General features: G+C 48.8%; 1 protein-coding gene across 1 annotated transcript in view; it reads left to right on the plus strand.

The window, feature by feature from the left end:
* Positions 1-4003: 4003 nt before the first annotated feature.
* The window catches only part of IGFBP7 (insulin like growth factor binding protein 7), a 77653-nt gene continuing 66969 nt past the window's right edge, over positions 4004-14687 (plus strand). Inside the window, exon 1 of the mRNA XM_044226221.1 lies at positions 4004-4503. Coding sequence (XP_044082156.1) covers positions 4029-4503 — 475 coding nt within the window. The 5' untranslated portion in view covers positions 4004-4028. The remainder of the gene's footprint in view (positions 4504-14687) is intronic.

The raw sequence follows: 14687 nt of genomic DNA on the forward strand, positions 1-14687 counted from the left end.
AAGCACTTAACAAAATGGGGGACAGAAAAGAATTTCCTCAGGGTACCTGGATGGCTCCGTGGGTTAAGCCTCTGCCTTCCACTCAGGTCATGATCTCAGGGTCATGACTGAGCCCCACATAGGGCTCTCTGCTCAGCGGGGAGTCTGCTTCCCGCCCCCGCCCCCGCCTGCCTCTCTGCCTCCTTTTGATCTCTGTCAAACAAATAAATAAAATCTTAAAAAAAAAAAAAAAAGGAAAGAATTTCCTCAACCTAATATGATCATCTATGAAACACTCACAGGCAACATTATCCTTAGTGGTGAAAGAAAGCATTCCTTCTAAGGTTAAGGTCAGGACCAAGACAAGGATGCCCACTCTTACCACTTCTTACCACATTATACTGGAGGCTCTACCCAGGACAGTTAGGCAAGGGGGGAAAAAAGGCGTCAAAATTAAACAGGAAGAAGTATAAAGTTCCCTCTATTTGCAAATGACATAATCCTTTCTCCAGACCCAGGCCTTTCAACGGATTAGAGCGAAAGCTGAATTGGTATCTTCTTTCTTGCAGGCAAGGAGTTGTCATATGGCTTTGTCCTCAGGCTCCATTTTCCTGCCATTTCTTTTTTTGTTTGTTTGTTTGTTTTTTCACATTTTTCAATTTATTTATTTTCAGAAAAACATTATTCATTATTTTTTCACCACACCCAGTGCTCCATGCAAGCCGTGCCCTCTATAATACCCACCACCTGGTACCCCAACCTCCCACCCCCCCGCCACTTCAAACCCCTCAGATTGTTTTTCAGAGACCATAGTCTCTCATGGTTCACCTCCCCTTCCAATTTACCCAAATTCCCTTCTCCTCTCTAACGCCCCTTGTCCTCCATGCTATTTGAACACAAATAAGTGAAACCATATGATAATTGACTCTCTCTGCTTGACTATTTCACTCAGCATAATCTCTTCCAGTCCCGTCCATGTTGCTACAAAAGTTGGGTATTCATCCTTTCTGATGGAGGCATCATACTCCATAGTGTATATGGACCACATCTTCCTTATCCATTCATCCGTTGAAGGGCATCTTGGTTCTTTCCATAGTTTGGCGACCGTGGCCATTGCTGTTATAAACATTGGGGTACAGATGGCCCTTCTTTTCACGACATCTGTGTCTTTGGGGTAAATACCCAGGAGTGCAATTGCAGGGTCATAGGGAAGCTCTATTTTTAATTTCTTGAGGAATCTCCACACTGTTCTCCAAAGAGGCTGCACCAACTTGCATTCCCACCAACAGTGGAAGAGGGTTCCCCTTTCTCCACATCCCCTCCAACACATGTTGTTTCCTGTCTTGTTAATTTTGGCCATTCTAACTGGTGTAAGGTGATATCTCAATGTGTTTTAATTTGAATCTCCCTGAGGGCTAGTTATGATGAACATTTTTTCATGTGTCTGATAGCCATTTGTATGTCTTGATTTGAGAAGTGTCTGTTCATATCTTCTGCCCATTTTTTGATGTGTTTGCCTGTTTCGTGTGTGTTGAGTTTGAGGAGTTCATTATAGATCCTGGATATCAACCTTTTGTCTGTACTGTCATTTGCAAATATCTTCTCCCATTCTGTGGGTTGCCTCTTTGTTTTTTTGACTGTTTCCTTTGCTGTGCAGAAGCTTTTGATTTTGATGAAGTCCCAGAAGTTTATTTTCGCTTTTGTTTCCTTTGCCTTTGGAGACATATCTTGAAAGAAGTTGCTGTGGCTGATATCAAAGAGACTACTGCCTATGTTCTCCTCCAGGATTCTTTTTTTTTTTTTTTAAAGATTTTATTTATTTATTTGACAGAGAGAGATCACAAGTAGGCAGAGAGTCAGGCAGAGAGAGAGAGAGGAGGAAGCAGGCTCCCTGCTGAGCAGAGAGCCCGATGCGGGACTCGATCCCAGGACCCCGAGATCATGACCTGAGCCGAAGGCAGCGGCTTAACCCACTGAGCCACCCAGGCGCCCCTCTCCTCCAGGATTCTGATGGATTCCTGTCTCACGTTGAGGTCTTTTATCCATTTTGAGTTTATCTTTGTGTACGGTGTAAGAGAATAGTCGAGTTTCATTCTTCTACATATAGCTGTCCAGTTTTCCCAGCACCATTTCTCCTTCTTCTGAATAACCACATTTGTGCCTATTTGCAGGTCTCCTTAGTGGCGCTATCACACAGCCCAGGCGCCCCCTTCAGTGACAAGAACGCCACTGCTCTTCTGCTTCCTGGGCAGTGAGGACCCCCAAAGGAATTCGACTGTCCCGAAGGCTTGCATTCTTACTGCTGGCTTTGATGCAGGGTTTCAGGACACCATACAGCTGCAGTCAGTGTCCCTATGCTCCCCCCCACACACATACACACAACATATAGAGCCTCAGGGCTTCATTCAGCCACACACCCACCTGGGAACTAACTTGATAAGCACCTTTGCTGCCTGTCTTCCCTTTCTGTCCATGTCTATCCGCCTCCCCAAACCCCACTGCAACTGGTGTGTCCTTATGTGGCCTCTCAAGTAAACTACTTGCCCTGGACTCCTTATTCTCTGGTCAGGTTGCGGGAAAGTAAAACTGTGACAGGATAGTCACAGTGGGTCATCATCAACTTAGTGGAACTTGACCAATGAGCTCACAACGTTGCAACAGAACAGGAAATACCAGAGTGCGCTCTGGATTTGTTTCAGTTTGGGACCGTATACTGGGTCATGTAAACTGTATCTCACAGTGTGACGAAGGCAAGAATATTTAGGAAAACTCTGCTCCGAAGACTTCTCATCGTTCCTAAACAATGGCCATGTCCACATATGACCTTGTAAAGAAAAGTGTCACTTTCCCAGAATATCTAAGGAGATGCCAAAAAGGAGTGCTAGGTTTTCTAGAGAGAAGGATGCTTCGTTTTTTTATTACCTGAATAAGTTTTGTGATTGTATAATTTTCAAAAAAGTTTACAAAGGAATCCTAGGAAAGCCGATGAGAGTGACATCACATATTGCCGGTGGCATCGTGAATCGCACACTTGGAGTCAGCAATCCCATAAATCCTCAGATTTATACTAAGAAAAAAGAACTCTAAAGAACTAAAAGACATGTAGAATGACGCACGTTGCAGTGTTGTATGTTCAATAAAAAGGGACAGAATTTAAAGGTCTGGATAGGATGGATTTCTAAGCGCATACTCTCAGAAAAAGAGCCTTCAAGGGTAAGACTGCAGAGCACTTTACAGGGAGATGGAGGAGGAAATGTCAGTCGTTTGTATCAAACACCTCATGGGATTACGGGGGAAATTGCTTCGGGTGCCTCAGCGGCACACCCAGCGGTGCCCTGCTCTCTGGAGAGGTGTGATGGAGATGCACCACAATTTAGAATGAACCCAAGGCGATGAAGCAGCTCTCATGAATTCCAGAACTCACACTTGAGCTTGACTCGGCATAAGCGAGCACAGGGGGAGGAGTCAATTAGGAAGTTCCAAAAAAGAGGAGGGCTTGGCAATGGTTTGTCCTCTTAGCCCGGCACCCGAGACCACAGTCGGTCTGCGGCCGACGGGGACACAAATCCCCCCGTGGCGTTTTAAACACGATTTGTTCTTCAAAGAGTCATCAGCAGTCAGGTGTCCCAGGCCCAAGGAGAATTTAATCGATTAAACACAGGGTCGTCACGAAGTCGTTGTTGTCGTCAAGAAGTATACACATCGGGGCTGGGACAGGCGCCGTCCCCGCGGGCGACCCCGAGGGACTGGGGGGCAGGGCGCGGGGCTGAGCGCAGGGGCCCGGGCGCAGCGGGGGCGGCGCGCTGGGAGGCAGAAGGCGAGCGAAGCGGACGCGAGGCCGAGCGCCCCGGGCCCGCGCGCAAGCCCGCCCCGCCGGCAGGGGCGCGCTGGAGCCGGGCGGTCCCGGGAGGCGCGGCGCGGGCGGGGCGGCCGAGCTCTCACCGCCCCGGGGTGTGGTTCCCGAGGCCGGGCCGGGCGGGGCGCCGGGTTTAAAGCGCGGGGCTGCGGGACCGCACTCACTCGCGCTCCCGCCGCCTCCGCACGCAGCCATGGAGCGGCCGCCGCTGAGCGTCCTGCTCGTCGGCGCCGCCGGCCTGCTGCTCCTGCTCCTGCCCCTCTCCTCTTCCTCCTCTTCGGACGCCTGCGGCCCCTGCGAGCCGGCCGCCTGCCCGCCCCTGCCCCCGCGGGGCTGTCCGCTGGGCGAGACCCGCGACGCGTGCGGCTGCTGCCCGGTGTGCGCCCGCGGCGAGGGCGAGCCGTGCGGGGGCGGCGGCGCCGGCAGGGGGTACTGCGCGCCGGGCATGGAGTGCGTGAAGAGCCGCAAGAGGCGGAAGGGTAAAGCCGGGGCAGCAGCCGGCGGCCCGGAGGTGAGCGGCGTGTGCGTGTGCAAGAGCCGCTACCCGGTGTGCGGCAGCGACGGCGTCACCTACCCCAGCGGGTGCCAGCTGCGCGCCGCCAGCCTGCGGGCCGAGAGCCGCGGGGAGAAGGCCGTCACCCAGGTCAGCAAGGGCACCTGCGAGCAAGGTGGGCACGAGCGCTTTCCCTTCCGACCCCGCCCGGGCGGCCGCGCGCCCCCTGGCGGATCAGACTCGACAGGGCGTCCGCCGTCGCGGTGCCGGGCGACGACCCAGTGGGCATCCCGGGGGGAGACGGAGGCGAAGGGAGGGGTTGGCGCCGCCGGGAAGCGTGGACGACGCCCCCTCTTCTCTCTCCCTCTCTCTCTCTCTCTCTGGTTTTATTTTGATAGCTTGTTGCGTGCGCCCAGAAGTGAGGACTGGCGAGTGTATATACATTCAGATGGCAAGTCGATTCGCAAAAGCTGCCCCACTCTTTGGGAAAGCCAGGGATGCCCTCTTCCTCGTCCTTTCTTGGCTTGGGTGGATAGGTAGAAGTGAAGTCAGAGAGGGGGAAAGAGTTTGACGATGAAGTGCAAAGCAAGGACTTTCAAAGAAGTTATTTATCCTGCGTTTAATTGGCTAGGCTGTAAGAATTTTGAAAATTGGATTTTATGGTTCTTAATATTAGAGTAATTCACTTACTGGAAATTAAAGATTCTCAAACAGTAATCTAGCTAATTATTTGTGGGCAAGAGGTACAAACTCTTGGAAGAATGTTTTTATGTAGTTTATATTATGAACCTTATGACCATTTTGTTTTCTTTCTTGTCCCGTTTTTGTGTAACTCGTCCCCAGGATGCCCTGTTCAGCAAGAATGTCTTTGAGGTTATGTTAGATCGTTTATTTTAATTCCAGACAGGTCCAAACTTGCCATAAATGAAAGAGGAAAATAAATAAGTGTCTGGACTTGTAAGGGGAAAGAGACCTCTGAGATTTTAACTCTGTCTGAAATAACATTTTCCGTAGGCAGTAATTTCAAGGGAAAGCTAGAGATCCAACCTTGGCAGTCCCTCTCCTGGCCCCAGCCCCAGCCAATGTAGAAAAAGGGAAGGAGGCAGTTCTCTTGAAATGACAGAAGCAGTTGCTTCCTTAAGCACAGCCCAGACTTTTCCCCACACTTTCCAAATAATTCTTTTTTTAGAGCTTTTCCCAGAAATCCATACTCTGATAGGTCATATGTCACTAATTTCAGAGTTCACTACTGAAAGCCTTAAGTCGTGTAACTTACTGTTGACTCCTTAGATTACTGTCACCTTAAACTTAGAAAATCACAACCCAAAATAATTCACAGACTTTTCCAACAGAAACACAGTCATTTGTTCTTTTGGATCTAATTTATCAGTCATTTCCTGAAAAGAGAAATGTGTGCAGTTTAAAAATTCATTCCAAATACTGTGATTTTTCTTATAAACCTTCCAAGGGGGATTTTTCCCCATAGTCTTTCCAAAGGACTGGTACTTGCTTATCAGAGCGGAAGGTTCACTGGGTGATTGTTTAAGCATTGTTGCCGATTCTGGCTGGTTTTATTCCTTTTTCTCTCCTACTATGTGCGTCTCTAAACACACAGTGGGATTATAAAATCTTGAGACTGGATAGTCGTATAGAATAGTCTCATCACCTGATGCCAGGTATACCCAGTTTCTCAACATCTTTTCAGACTGCAAACCCCACGAAGATATGGACCTGTTTTTTCTTTTTTTCTGGGAAAATGTTAAGGGAAATAGCATCTAAAACTGGCAACTTTGACATAAATTAGCCTTTTCTTCCCAAACTAAATTTAGAGATATGGGACCGTTTATTATTACGCCATAGAAAGCAGAAAAGACTGTAAGGTCTACCAGTATACTTTTCTACAGCAGAGACGAATGGGGCCAAAACCAGATCTCCTGATCTATTTCTCCTGATGTGACAGGCGAACCTGACAGTGCTGTTTCTTTCTGTGCCATTTAGTCCAAAGGCTCTGCAAAGACTACGAGATGCATTTTCTAGGTTCCTCCAGCCATTTCTACCCCGAGAAGAAACTTGAGTTAGGCTTCCTCAAGTATTGAGAGGAAGGGGGTGTTCCTGTTCATCCCGTTTACCGGCAATAATGGAGCATCTAGTACACGTCAGCACTGTGCTGACACAAGTGTTCTCCAGCCACGGATGCACAAACAGATCTGGTGTTGATGAGTGAGAAACTATCCCTACAAGTCGCAATCTCACCTTCTTGAGTGCTTTCCTTGGAGCCCTGGAGACCCTCCCGATTGTCCCCTTCTTTTCTGAGATCACCACCTACCTACGGTCTGGGGAAAGATCTTGGTCTGCTTGTTTTCTGTGCCTGTGATGAGAGGCAAAGCCGTCATCTTGAAATATGTCCAAATGGTAATGAGCTAATCATCTCAAACCTTGGAACTGCCGTCATGAATTTAGAACCATTAGATCTGATTGAGGTCCCTGATGTCCTGAGCAAGTGGAAGAGGGGATTTGACAATTCAGTTTGATAAAAAGTTCTGGAGGTGCTGAAGTCTATAATAAAATCACTCAGTTGGAAGAGAACAGGGCGCTCCTTTATTCTGGTTCTTGGTTGACGCCTTTTGTTCGTGGTTTGTTCGTGGTGCTTTAAATCCGAGCTTCTTGGGGATTCCATTGCAGCCACTTTGGGTCTCTGTGTTTAGTACTTTGGAACCCAAGTTCAGACTACCTCTTGACCATAATGGTATTATTTTGGCCTCTTCTCCCCACCCCCCTCATGGTCCAGGCACAGAATGCTGCAGTTTGCTGTTTGCAATCAAACCCTCACTATTTCCCACCCTTTGAATTCCAGGCCTTCAAGGATCAGCCCCTGTCCCTTTCTCCTGCCCCAACCCCACTGCGCTCCACCTACCCCGCACCCCCATGATGATGTCCTTGTCCTCCTTCGGTTCTCTGGAAGCATCCAGCCATTTTCCAACCATATTTATTGCACAGATACTATGTATATATAAGCAAGAGGCATTCTACCAGAATACTAAGACACTGAGCTCTAGAGCCGGACTCCCGGGTGGGCATCTTAACCCCGCTTACCCTGGGGCAAGTTACTTGACCACTTGAGACTGGGTTTCCTCAACTGTAATAAAAGGACTAGAAAGTATGCTCCGTGAGGAAAGGGAATTCTCGCTTCCTGATCTGGGCCTCCATCCCTGCCTGGCACTAGTAGGTGCTTTAAACATGCGCTGGATGAATTTTGAGTGTGCCAGGTGCTCTAGTCTCCGGGCAAGCAGCCTCGAATAAAATAAACAGGATCCCGCTCTCATGGCTTTTGCTGAAAGCTTTAGACGGAAACAGCACATTTGACAGCATGTGCCCTGAGAAGGTACAACGGGAAATGGGATGGAGGCTGGGGATGGAGGAGCCATGTGAAGTGAAGCCGGGCCAAGCCCCGCAGATTTCGGCCAAAGGACCAGAATTCCCAAGGGAAAAACCAGCTCTGCGGGTTCGTAGAGCGCTCCCCATTGTCCCCACAGGGCTCTGGGCATATCTGTCCTCCGCACTAGACCAGGAGCGTCCTGAAAGAGGGACTCCATCTTAGAATGATTTATAAACACAGTGGCTGGCGGTTAGTTGGACATTTGGTAAATACGTATTGGTTAAACAAAGGGATCCATGGAAGAAAGAGCCTTCCCATTTGGAAATGCAGGCTATGGACCCTGCTGCCTGTCTGTCTCTTTTCTCCGTGTAGGTTCTGCCTTCCTGAAGTCTAGGCCAAGGAATACATCTGACCCTTGACTCCTCTTCCCTTCTAATGCTGTCCTGAACTCTAACATTAGGGAGTCAGTTTCCCCCCGAAATCCCAACATTTCTCCATCCCGTTTATGGTAAGAATTAGGCTCAGAGCTGCAGAAACCGTTGTGTTAATGGAAAAAGCTTCAGTAAAAGATTTTTGTTTTCAGAAACTCATTTCATTTGATGGGTTTTAAACATTGGCTCTTTGAAAAGCTCATTTAGTTAGCAACCTAAAAACGAACCTATCATTTAGCTATTCCTGTTGTATTACTATCCACCGATGAGGTATGAACTTGGGATATTGTGATTTATAATAAATACATATGTGATCTTACTCCATTTCTGCCCCGAAGCTACCAAAGCCTTTGGAATTTCCGAAGTGTGGAGGGTGGTTGAGTATCGTTTGCTGTGTTAGTGAGTGACTTTGGGACTGAGGAGGGGCGGGCTGTCTGCTGGTGGAACCAACCACTTGATGATTCCATGGGAACTTTCAAGCCCACCCCTCTACCTCCCGGGAGGGGAGATGGCTGGAGATCAAGTTCAGTCACCGATGATTGTCATCGAATCCTTAAATCATGCTTATGTAGAGAAGACTCCACGAATACCCAGAAGGACTGGTTCAGAGAGCTTCTGCGTTGGTCAACATTGGAGATGCTGGGGGAGTGGTGCTCCCAGACAGGGCGTGGAGGCCCCAACCATACCCCTTTCCCCATACCTTGCCCCACACAGTTCTTCTGTCTGGCTCTTCCTGAATTTTGTCCTTTTATAATAAATTGGTAATTGTGTGAGCAAAATATTTCTCTGAGTTCTGTGAGCCACTCTCTCTAGCAAATTAACTGAACCAGAGGGAGTGGTTGGACCCTCCCATCTGTGGCCGGTTAGAAACACAGGTGACAAACGACTTGTGATGGGCATCTGAAAGGTGTGGGTATAGTCTGGTGGGACTGAGCGGTGTGAGCCAACACTGTCTCTGGGCAGACAGTGTCAGAAAAGGATTGTAGGACACCCAACGAGTGTCAGACTTGCTTGGTGGCATGGAAAAAACACATCGCGACTGACAACTGTAGAACTCTAGAACTGTAGAACTGTAGAATTCAGAACTGTAGAACTCTATGGAAAGTTGAAACAGGGATTCAAAAATTAAATTATTAAATGTCTGGTTTATCTCCAGGGATGGGGATGGAAGTCCGTGCAATACTTTGTTAAGCTAACGCAGTTACCCCGTAAGACGGCTCACAGGACCCAGAGGTAGAAGGAGCCTTCATCCGGATTTGTAGGAAAAGAGCTGGGAATGACTTCCTTGTAGAATAAGGCCCTGAGACAGGGATGTGAAGGAATTGGCTAGAGCAGAGCTGGCCTGGGAGTTGGAATGGACTTAAAAGGGAGATGTGATGGGTATTATTAGCCGCAGAAGGACTGGCACGTGGTTCCATGGGGCTTCCTTGCAGAACGAGAGAGCAGAGGTGGCTAGACACTTGACAGAGCCCAGTGATGGAGGGAGACGATTAGATGCATCGAGGTTTAGAGGTGATCACAAGAGCAGTGGGACCTAGTGAGTGACGTGATTGGATTTACGGTTTTGTTTTTTTTTTTTTAAATCTGTGTTGGCCACCCTTAGAATGGACTGGAAAGGGGAAGAATGGGGTCAGAGACTCCCATTAAGAAGCTGTTAGAATAATCCCAGCGAGAGATGCCTAGACTTGTTCACACCTTAAGCTTCCCAGATCTTAGAAGCATTGTTAAATCTGGGTCCCTAACCTACCGGGGCAAGCTGTGTGTTACCTGGGACAGATGAGCACATGGTGCTGCACTTTCTTCTTAGAAATGACCCCTCACACGGCTTGCTGGTTAGCCAGCCCTGCTCCCGAATTACAGACACTTTCTCATTTCAGGAAGCTCTTCCTTTCCCTCCCACAATCCCTGTTCCTCTATCCACGTTCCGATCAGACACAGAAGAAGTCAGACCCCCAAAAAGTCTACCCCAGCTTTTAAAATTTTTTCTGGCCTCATTTTGCCCTTCTTGACCACAGAAACTTCAGGACCTTGGCTCATTCTTATTTTACCCAGTTTTAATCCCCGCATTTCAGGGGAGATTTGAAAGCCAGAAGAAACTTTTGACAAGACAATCTGGCAGCTTTGGAAAAGGATCCTAAAGGACTTCAGATTCCTTTCAAAGAAAGTCATCCAAGAAACAAGTTAATGTTTCTCCATGGTTAGGAATGAGTTATTAAGTGGAAGGTGCCTGACCTTCTGTTCTAAAATTCCTCAGGAGATGGAATTAAAGAGCCTGGAATTTGTAGCCATGAGGCACATTTAGAGTACACAGTAGGTACACATGGTCCCCGTAGGAGTCCAGAGAATTCTGTCTGAAAGCTTCTCTTGCGGAGAGCTGAGAGAGAACCTAAGTGAGGAGGGAAAGCATGCGGGAGAAGCTGTTAAAAGTTTCAAAATCTTCGATTCTGTAGACCTATGCAATGGTATGATTGAGCTAAGTCGGCAACTGCTGACGGCACTAAATAGGATTTCCATTCTTCCCTTAGAGCATGCCCTCTGGGTTTACTGCAGATTTGCCTTCTACGGGAAGCTGCCTTATAAGGCCCTCTTTGGGGAGTTTAGTGACAACCCTGTCTTGGATGGAGCCCAAGGGCAGCCAGCCTTCCTCCGATCTAAATTCCTCCCCACGGAGGGGATAAGATGATGGTGCTTCCTTCACCTCAAGTTACCCCACAAATGATCTCACCTCATCTGTGTTTTTAATTGTAAGGCTCTTGTCTTTAGCAGCGATTAAGAAGGAACCCTGCATTGTCGTCAAAAGGACTTTTAAACCAGGGAGCCTATGAGTGTAACTTTTTTTTTTTGTAATTTAGATCCAGGAGTGGCATTGTTAGAAAAATTTGAGGTGGGAGAAGACTTATGAGTGTGTAAAGGAATGTCAGCTTCTTTTAGGCAGTTCTAAAGATTTCCCCATGAGACCTTTACTGTTGAGGAAGGTGAGTGGGAGGGGCTAGAAACGTCTAAGGAGAGCTTTCCCAAGACTGCGCTGGCTGGGTGTTTCAGGTCGATAAGACCCACAGCCCACCACCCCCACAAAGCCTACAAAGGAAAGTACAGAGGTGAGGAGAAGAAAGCCTTGGTTGATTGGGGGGAGGGAGGAATTGGTTTTGTTTTACTTCAGATTGATGCGTTACATTGCTGAACCCTTTTATCTCAAGTTGGGTTAATGGCACAATGATCTGGGGCCTTTGAAAAAGCTGGTGTGTTGAACTGACTTGACTGTTCTACAAAGGAGGGCGGGCTTGTGGCTGATGAGGACCCTAGGGGCAAGAACCAGCCCCAGCTCCCACCTCTGATGGTGCCGGCGTGGGTGGGTTCCCTGGGAGAGGAGGAGAGAAGCCGGCTGTAGCCTGGGCTGGGCCCCCAAGCAGGCTGAGGTTGCAGGGAAATTCTGGGTCCGCAAAGGAAAACTGAGCCACGTTCATAAGGTAGGAAGCTCCTTACTTACAGTGAGAGAGCCAGGCACAAGCCCACATATTCGGAGTAGGGTTGACTATGAAGAAAGCAACGCCCTCAGAACTTCAGGATAACCCACTTCATGAGTGAAGGAGCAGTTACCTGCTTCACAGGATGTATGCCTTCCCCGTACTGTGTGTAGCACCAAATCAGGGTAGAGTCACTCTTGACTCTAGCTGGTCAAGAACTGTACATGGGGGGCGCCTGGGTGACTCAGTGGGTTAAGCCGCTGCCTTCGGCTCAGGTCATGATCTCAGGGTCCTGGGATCGAGTCCCGCATCGGGCTCTCTGCTCAGCGGGGAGCCTGCTTCCCCACCCCCTCTCTCTGCCTGCCTCTCTGCCTACTTGTGATCTCTCTCTGTCAAATAAATAAACAAAATCTTTAAGAAAAAAAAAAAAAAGAAAAGGAAAACGAGAGTCAGGGGGCGCTGACTGGCTCAGCTAGTGGAGTGTGCAACTCTTGATCTCTGGATTGTAAGTTCGAGCCCCACGTTGGGTGTAGAGATGACTTAAAAATAAAATTTAAAAAAAAAAAAAAAAAAACCTCTTCAGTGTGGAAAAAGTTTTAAGAATACCCTAATGGATATATCTTGCTTATATTTTCTCTTTGTCGATTGATGGGGGTTAGATGATACATTCCTGTGTAAATAGTTCTAAAAGAGCTTGATGAGCATAAAATAGAAATTCGTTTTGATAACAAAAGTAATGTCTTAGTTTACTTGGCTTTTTGGCATAATGGAATGCACCTTATAATAAGTGTCATATTGTATTCAGTGAAGGATGGTATTTCTTAAATGAATGTATCTCACCCCCCACCCCCGCCAGATACCTGAGTTCCGTCTAGTGTCAGTCCCTCCAGGGCCAGATGGGGACGTCTCCTCAGTTGCAACCAAGGGCTTTTGAAGGGACAATGTGCTGGGAGCAACTGGCCTGAATATTTTCCCAAGGAGGACCTCTTGGAGCATAACGTTTGCATGTGGCGTTTGATCATTTGCTAGGCTTTCTGGTAGCTCCAAGTAGGGTGAAGAAGGAGAAAAATTACTAAGAAAACTCAGCATGCTCCAGTGTTCTCTTTCACCTGAAATTTTAGCTCTGAGCACTGACTGAGCCCTATCCCCCCACCCACCCCCGCCCCACCCCACCCCCCACCCCAGCCAGCACGCTCTGGCATCAGTTTTCCCAGCTGGGATAATAATATTTACTCCAGGTGCGCCTGGGTGTCTCAGAGGGTTAAACCCTCTGCCTTCCGCTCGCCAGGGTCATGGGATCGAGCCCCACATCAGGCTCTCTGCTCAGCGGGGAGCCTGCTTCCTCCTCTCTCTGCCTGCCTCTCTGCCTACTTGTGATCTCTGTCAAATAAGTAAAATCTTTTAAAAAAAAAAAGTATTTACTTCATATCTAAGCTGTGATTCATTGTAGGGCTACTCTCTTTCAGGATTGAAGCGTATTTTTTGTCAGGTGATGACTTGCAAAAGAAGGAAAATCCTTGTCGGGGTTTGAGAACTCAAGCATAATCCATTTTGACTTTCTGAGAGGAAAAGAGAGAGCACTTTAATATTCTAACAGGCAGAAATGCAGCTGACTTCAATCACCCTGTCCTTTCATGTTGTTTTTCTTGAAGAAGGGACGGCTCCAGCTTTTTTGGAGGCTTGTCTTTTCCCCGAGTGAGAGGGCCTCAAAGACATTTCCTTTACATCACGGCGGATTAGCAGGCCAGCGGTCAAGTGGTTGAATGGGGAAAGCTTTAGATCCAACATCTGTTCTGCTCTCTCCTGGCCTGACCCCAAGCAAGGGAGAAAATTTTATCAAGAAACAGATCTCCTGGAACATTGAGAAGGTTCTGAAAGAGACCACACAGAAAGGAGGCTTTAGGCGTTTGCCTGGGTAGCCCGCGCCTGCAGGATGCGCGGCGGCTCCTTCTCCGCGGGAGCGCTCACAAGTCTGTGCTCCGGGAACAGAAACCTGAACGTGAATTTCGGCAGCAGCGGCAGCAATTACCCTGCGGGCCTGGCTTCCGAAGGACCCCCCTCGGGAAGCCGGGCGGCCTGTGACCGAGAATGAAATGCTCAGGCAGCAGCGGCTCTCCGTGAGAGGCAGCGAGGGGAAGGGATTGGTGCGGAGAGGCTTGTTAGAGCTGCGCGGCCCAGCGGGAGAGGCCGGCGGGGGCAGAGAGCGAGAGGCTGCCCGGGTTTTGCCCGGCCAGAGCCTCAGAACCAGAGGCCCCTCTCTGCTCGGGCAGGTCTCGGATCAGAGCTGCTGAGGCAGCCTGGCTCTTTCTGCACCACCAAGCCTTTGGATCGCTGGAAGAGAACTGTCAGGGCCCGGGCAGGCCTGTTGGGACCGAGTTGAGACCAGGGAACATGAGCAGCCCCTCCCTCATTGCTGCCTCCTTGGAGGCCTCTTTCTGTTCACTCGCTCAGCCTGGCCTGTCCTTGCATGCTGCCCTTTTCTCCTGCCTGAGCACAAAGAAATCTGGTTTTCTCTCTGCAACCCCAACCCTTTGTTAGTCACAGAGCTTGGCCAGCAACTTTATAAATGGTGAACTCTGCACAGTCTGCCCCCCCACCACCACCACCACTACCCCCCCTCCCCGTTCCATCCCTAGACTCCTGAGCCACAGGAGCACACATAAGCCAGAATTTGGCTTGCCACCTCTGAAAGGTCCGTGTTAGCCAGGAGATGGTCGTTCTTTTCTTGAGGCTTCTTTGAGATGAAGCTTTTTTTAGATGCTTTAGGACCCTGGTTTATTCCATACATCAGCCCATACCCAGTGGCCCCTCCCAGGTCCAGTCCAGGAGGTTGGGGAGACAGCCATAGCCTCCTGGTGACCATGGGCTCAATAGGTCTCCAAGGCGGACCCCAGACCTGACCCTACCAATCGTCTTCAGTTCTTAGGACTTCTGGGCCACCCAGCAGCCGAAATCTGACCGATACAAGTGAGGAAATAACAGCAAAGATTGGCTAAGGGTATGAACTTTGGAGTCAGATCCCTCTTTACCACTTAACTACTGGGGTGACCTTAACCTCCTTGATGCAGTTTTCTTGCTTGCAAAGCAG

This window comes from Neovison vison, chromosome 11, assembly GCF_020171115.1.
Source record: "Neovison vison isolate M4711 chromosome 11, ASM_NN_V1, whole genome shotgun sequence".
In the NCBI taxonomy this organism is placed as follows: Eukaryota; Metazoa; Chordata; class Mammalia; order Carnivora; family Mustelidae; genus Neogale; species Neogale vison.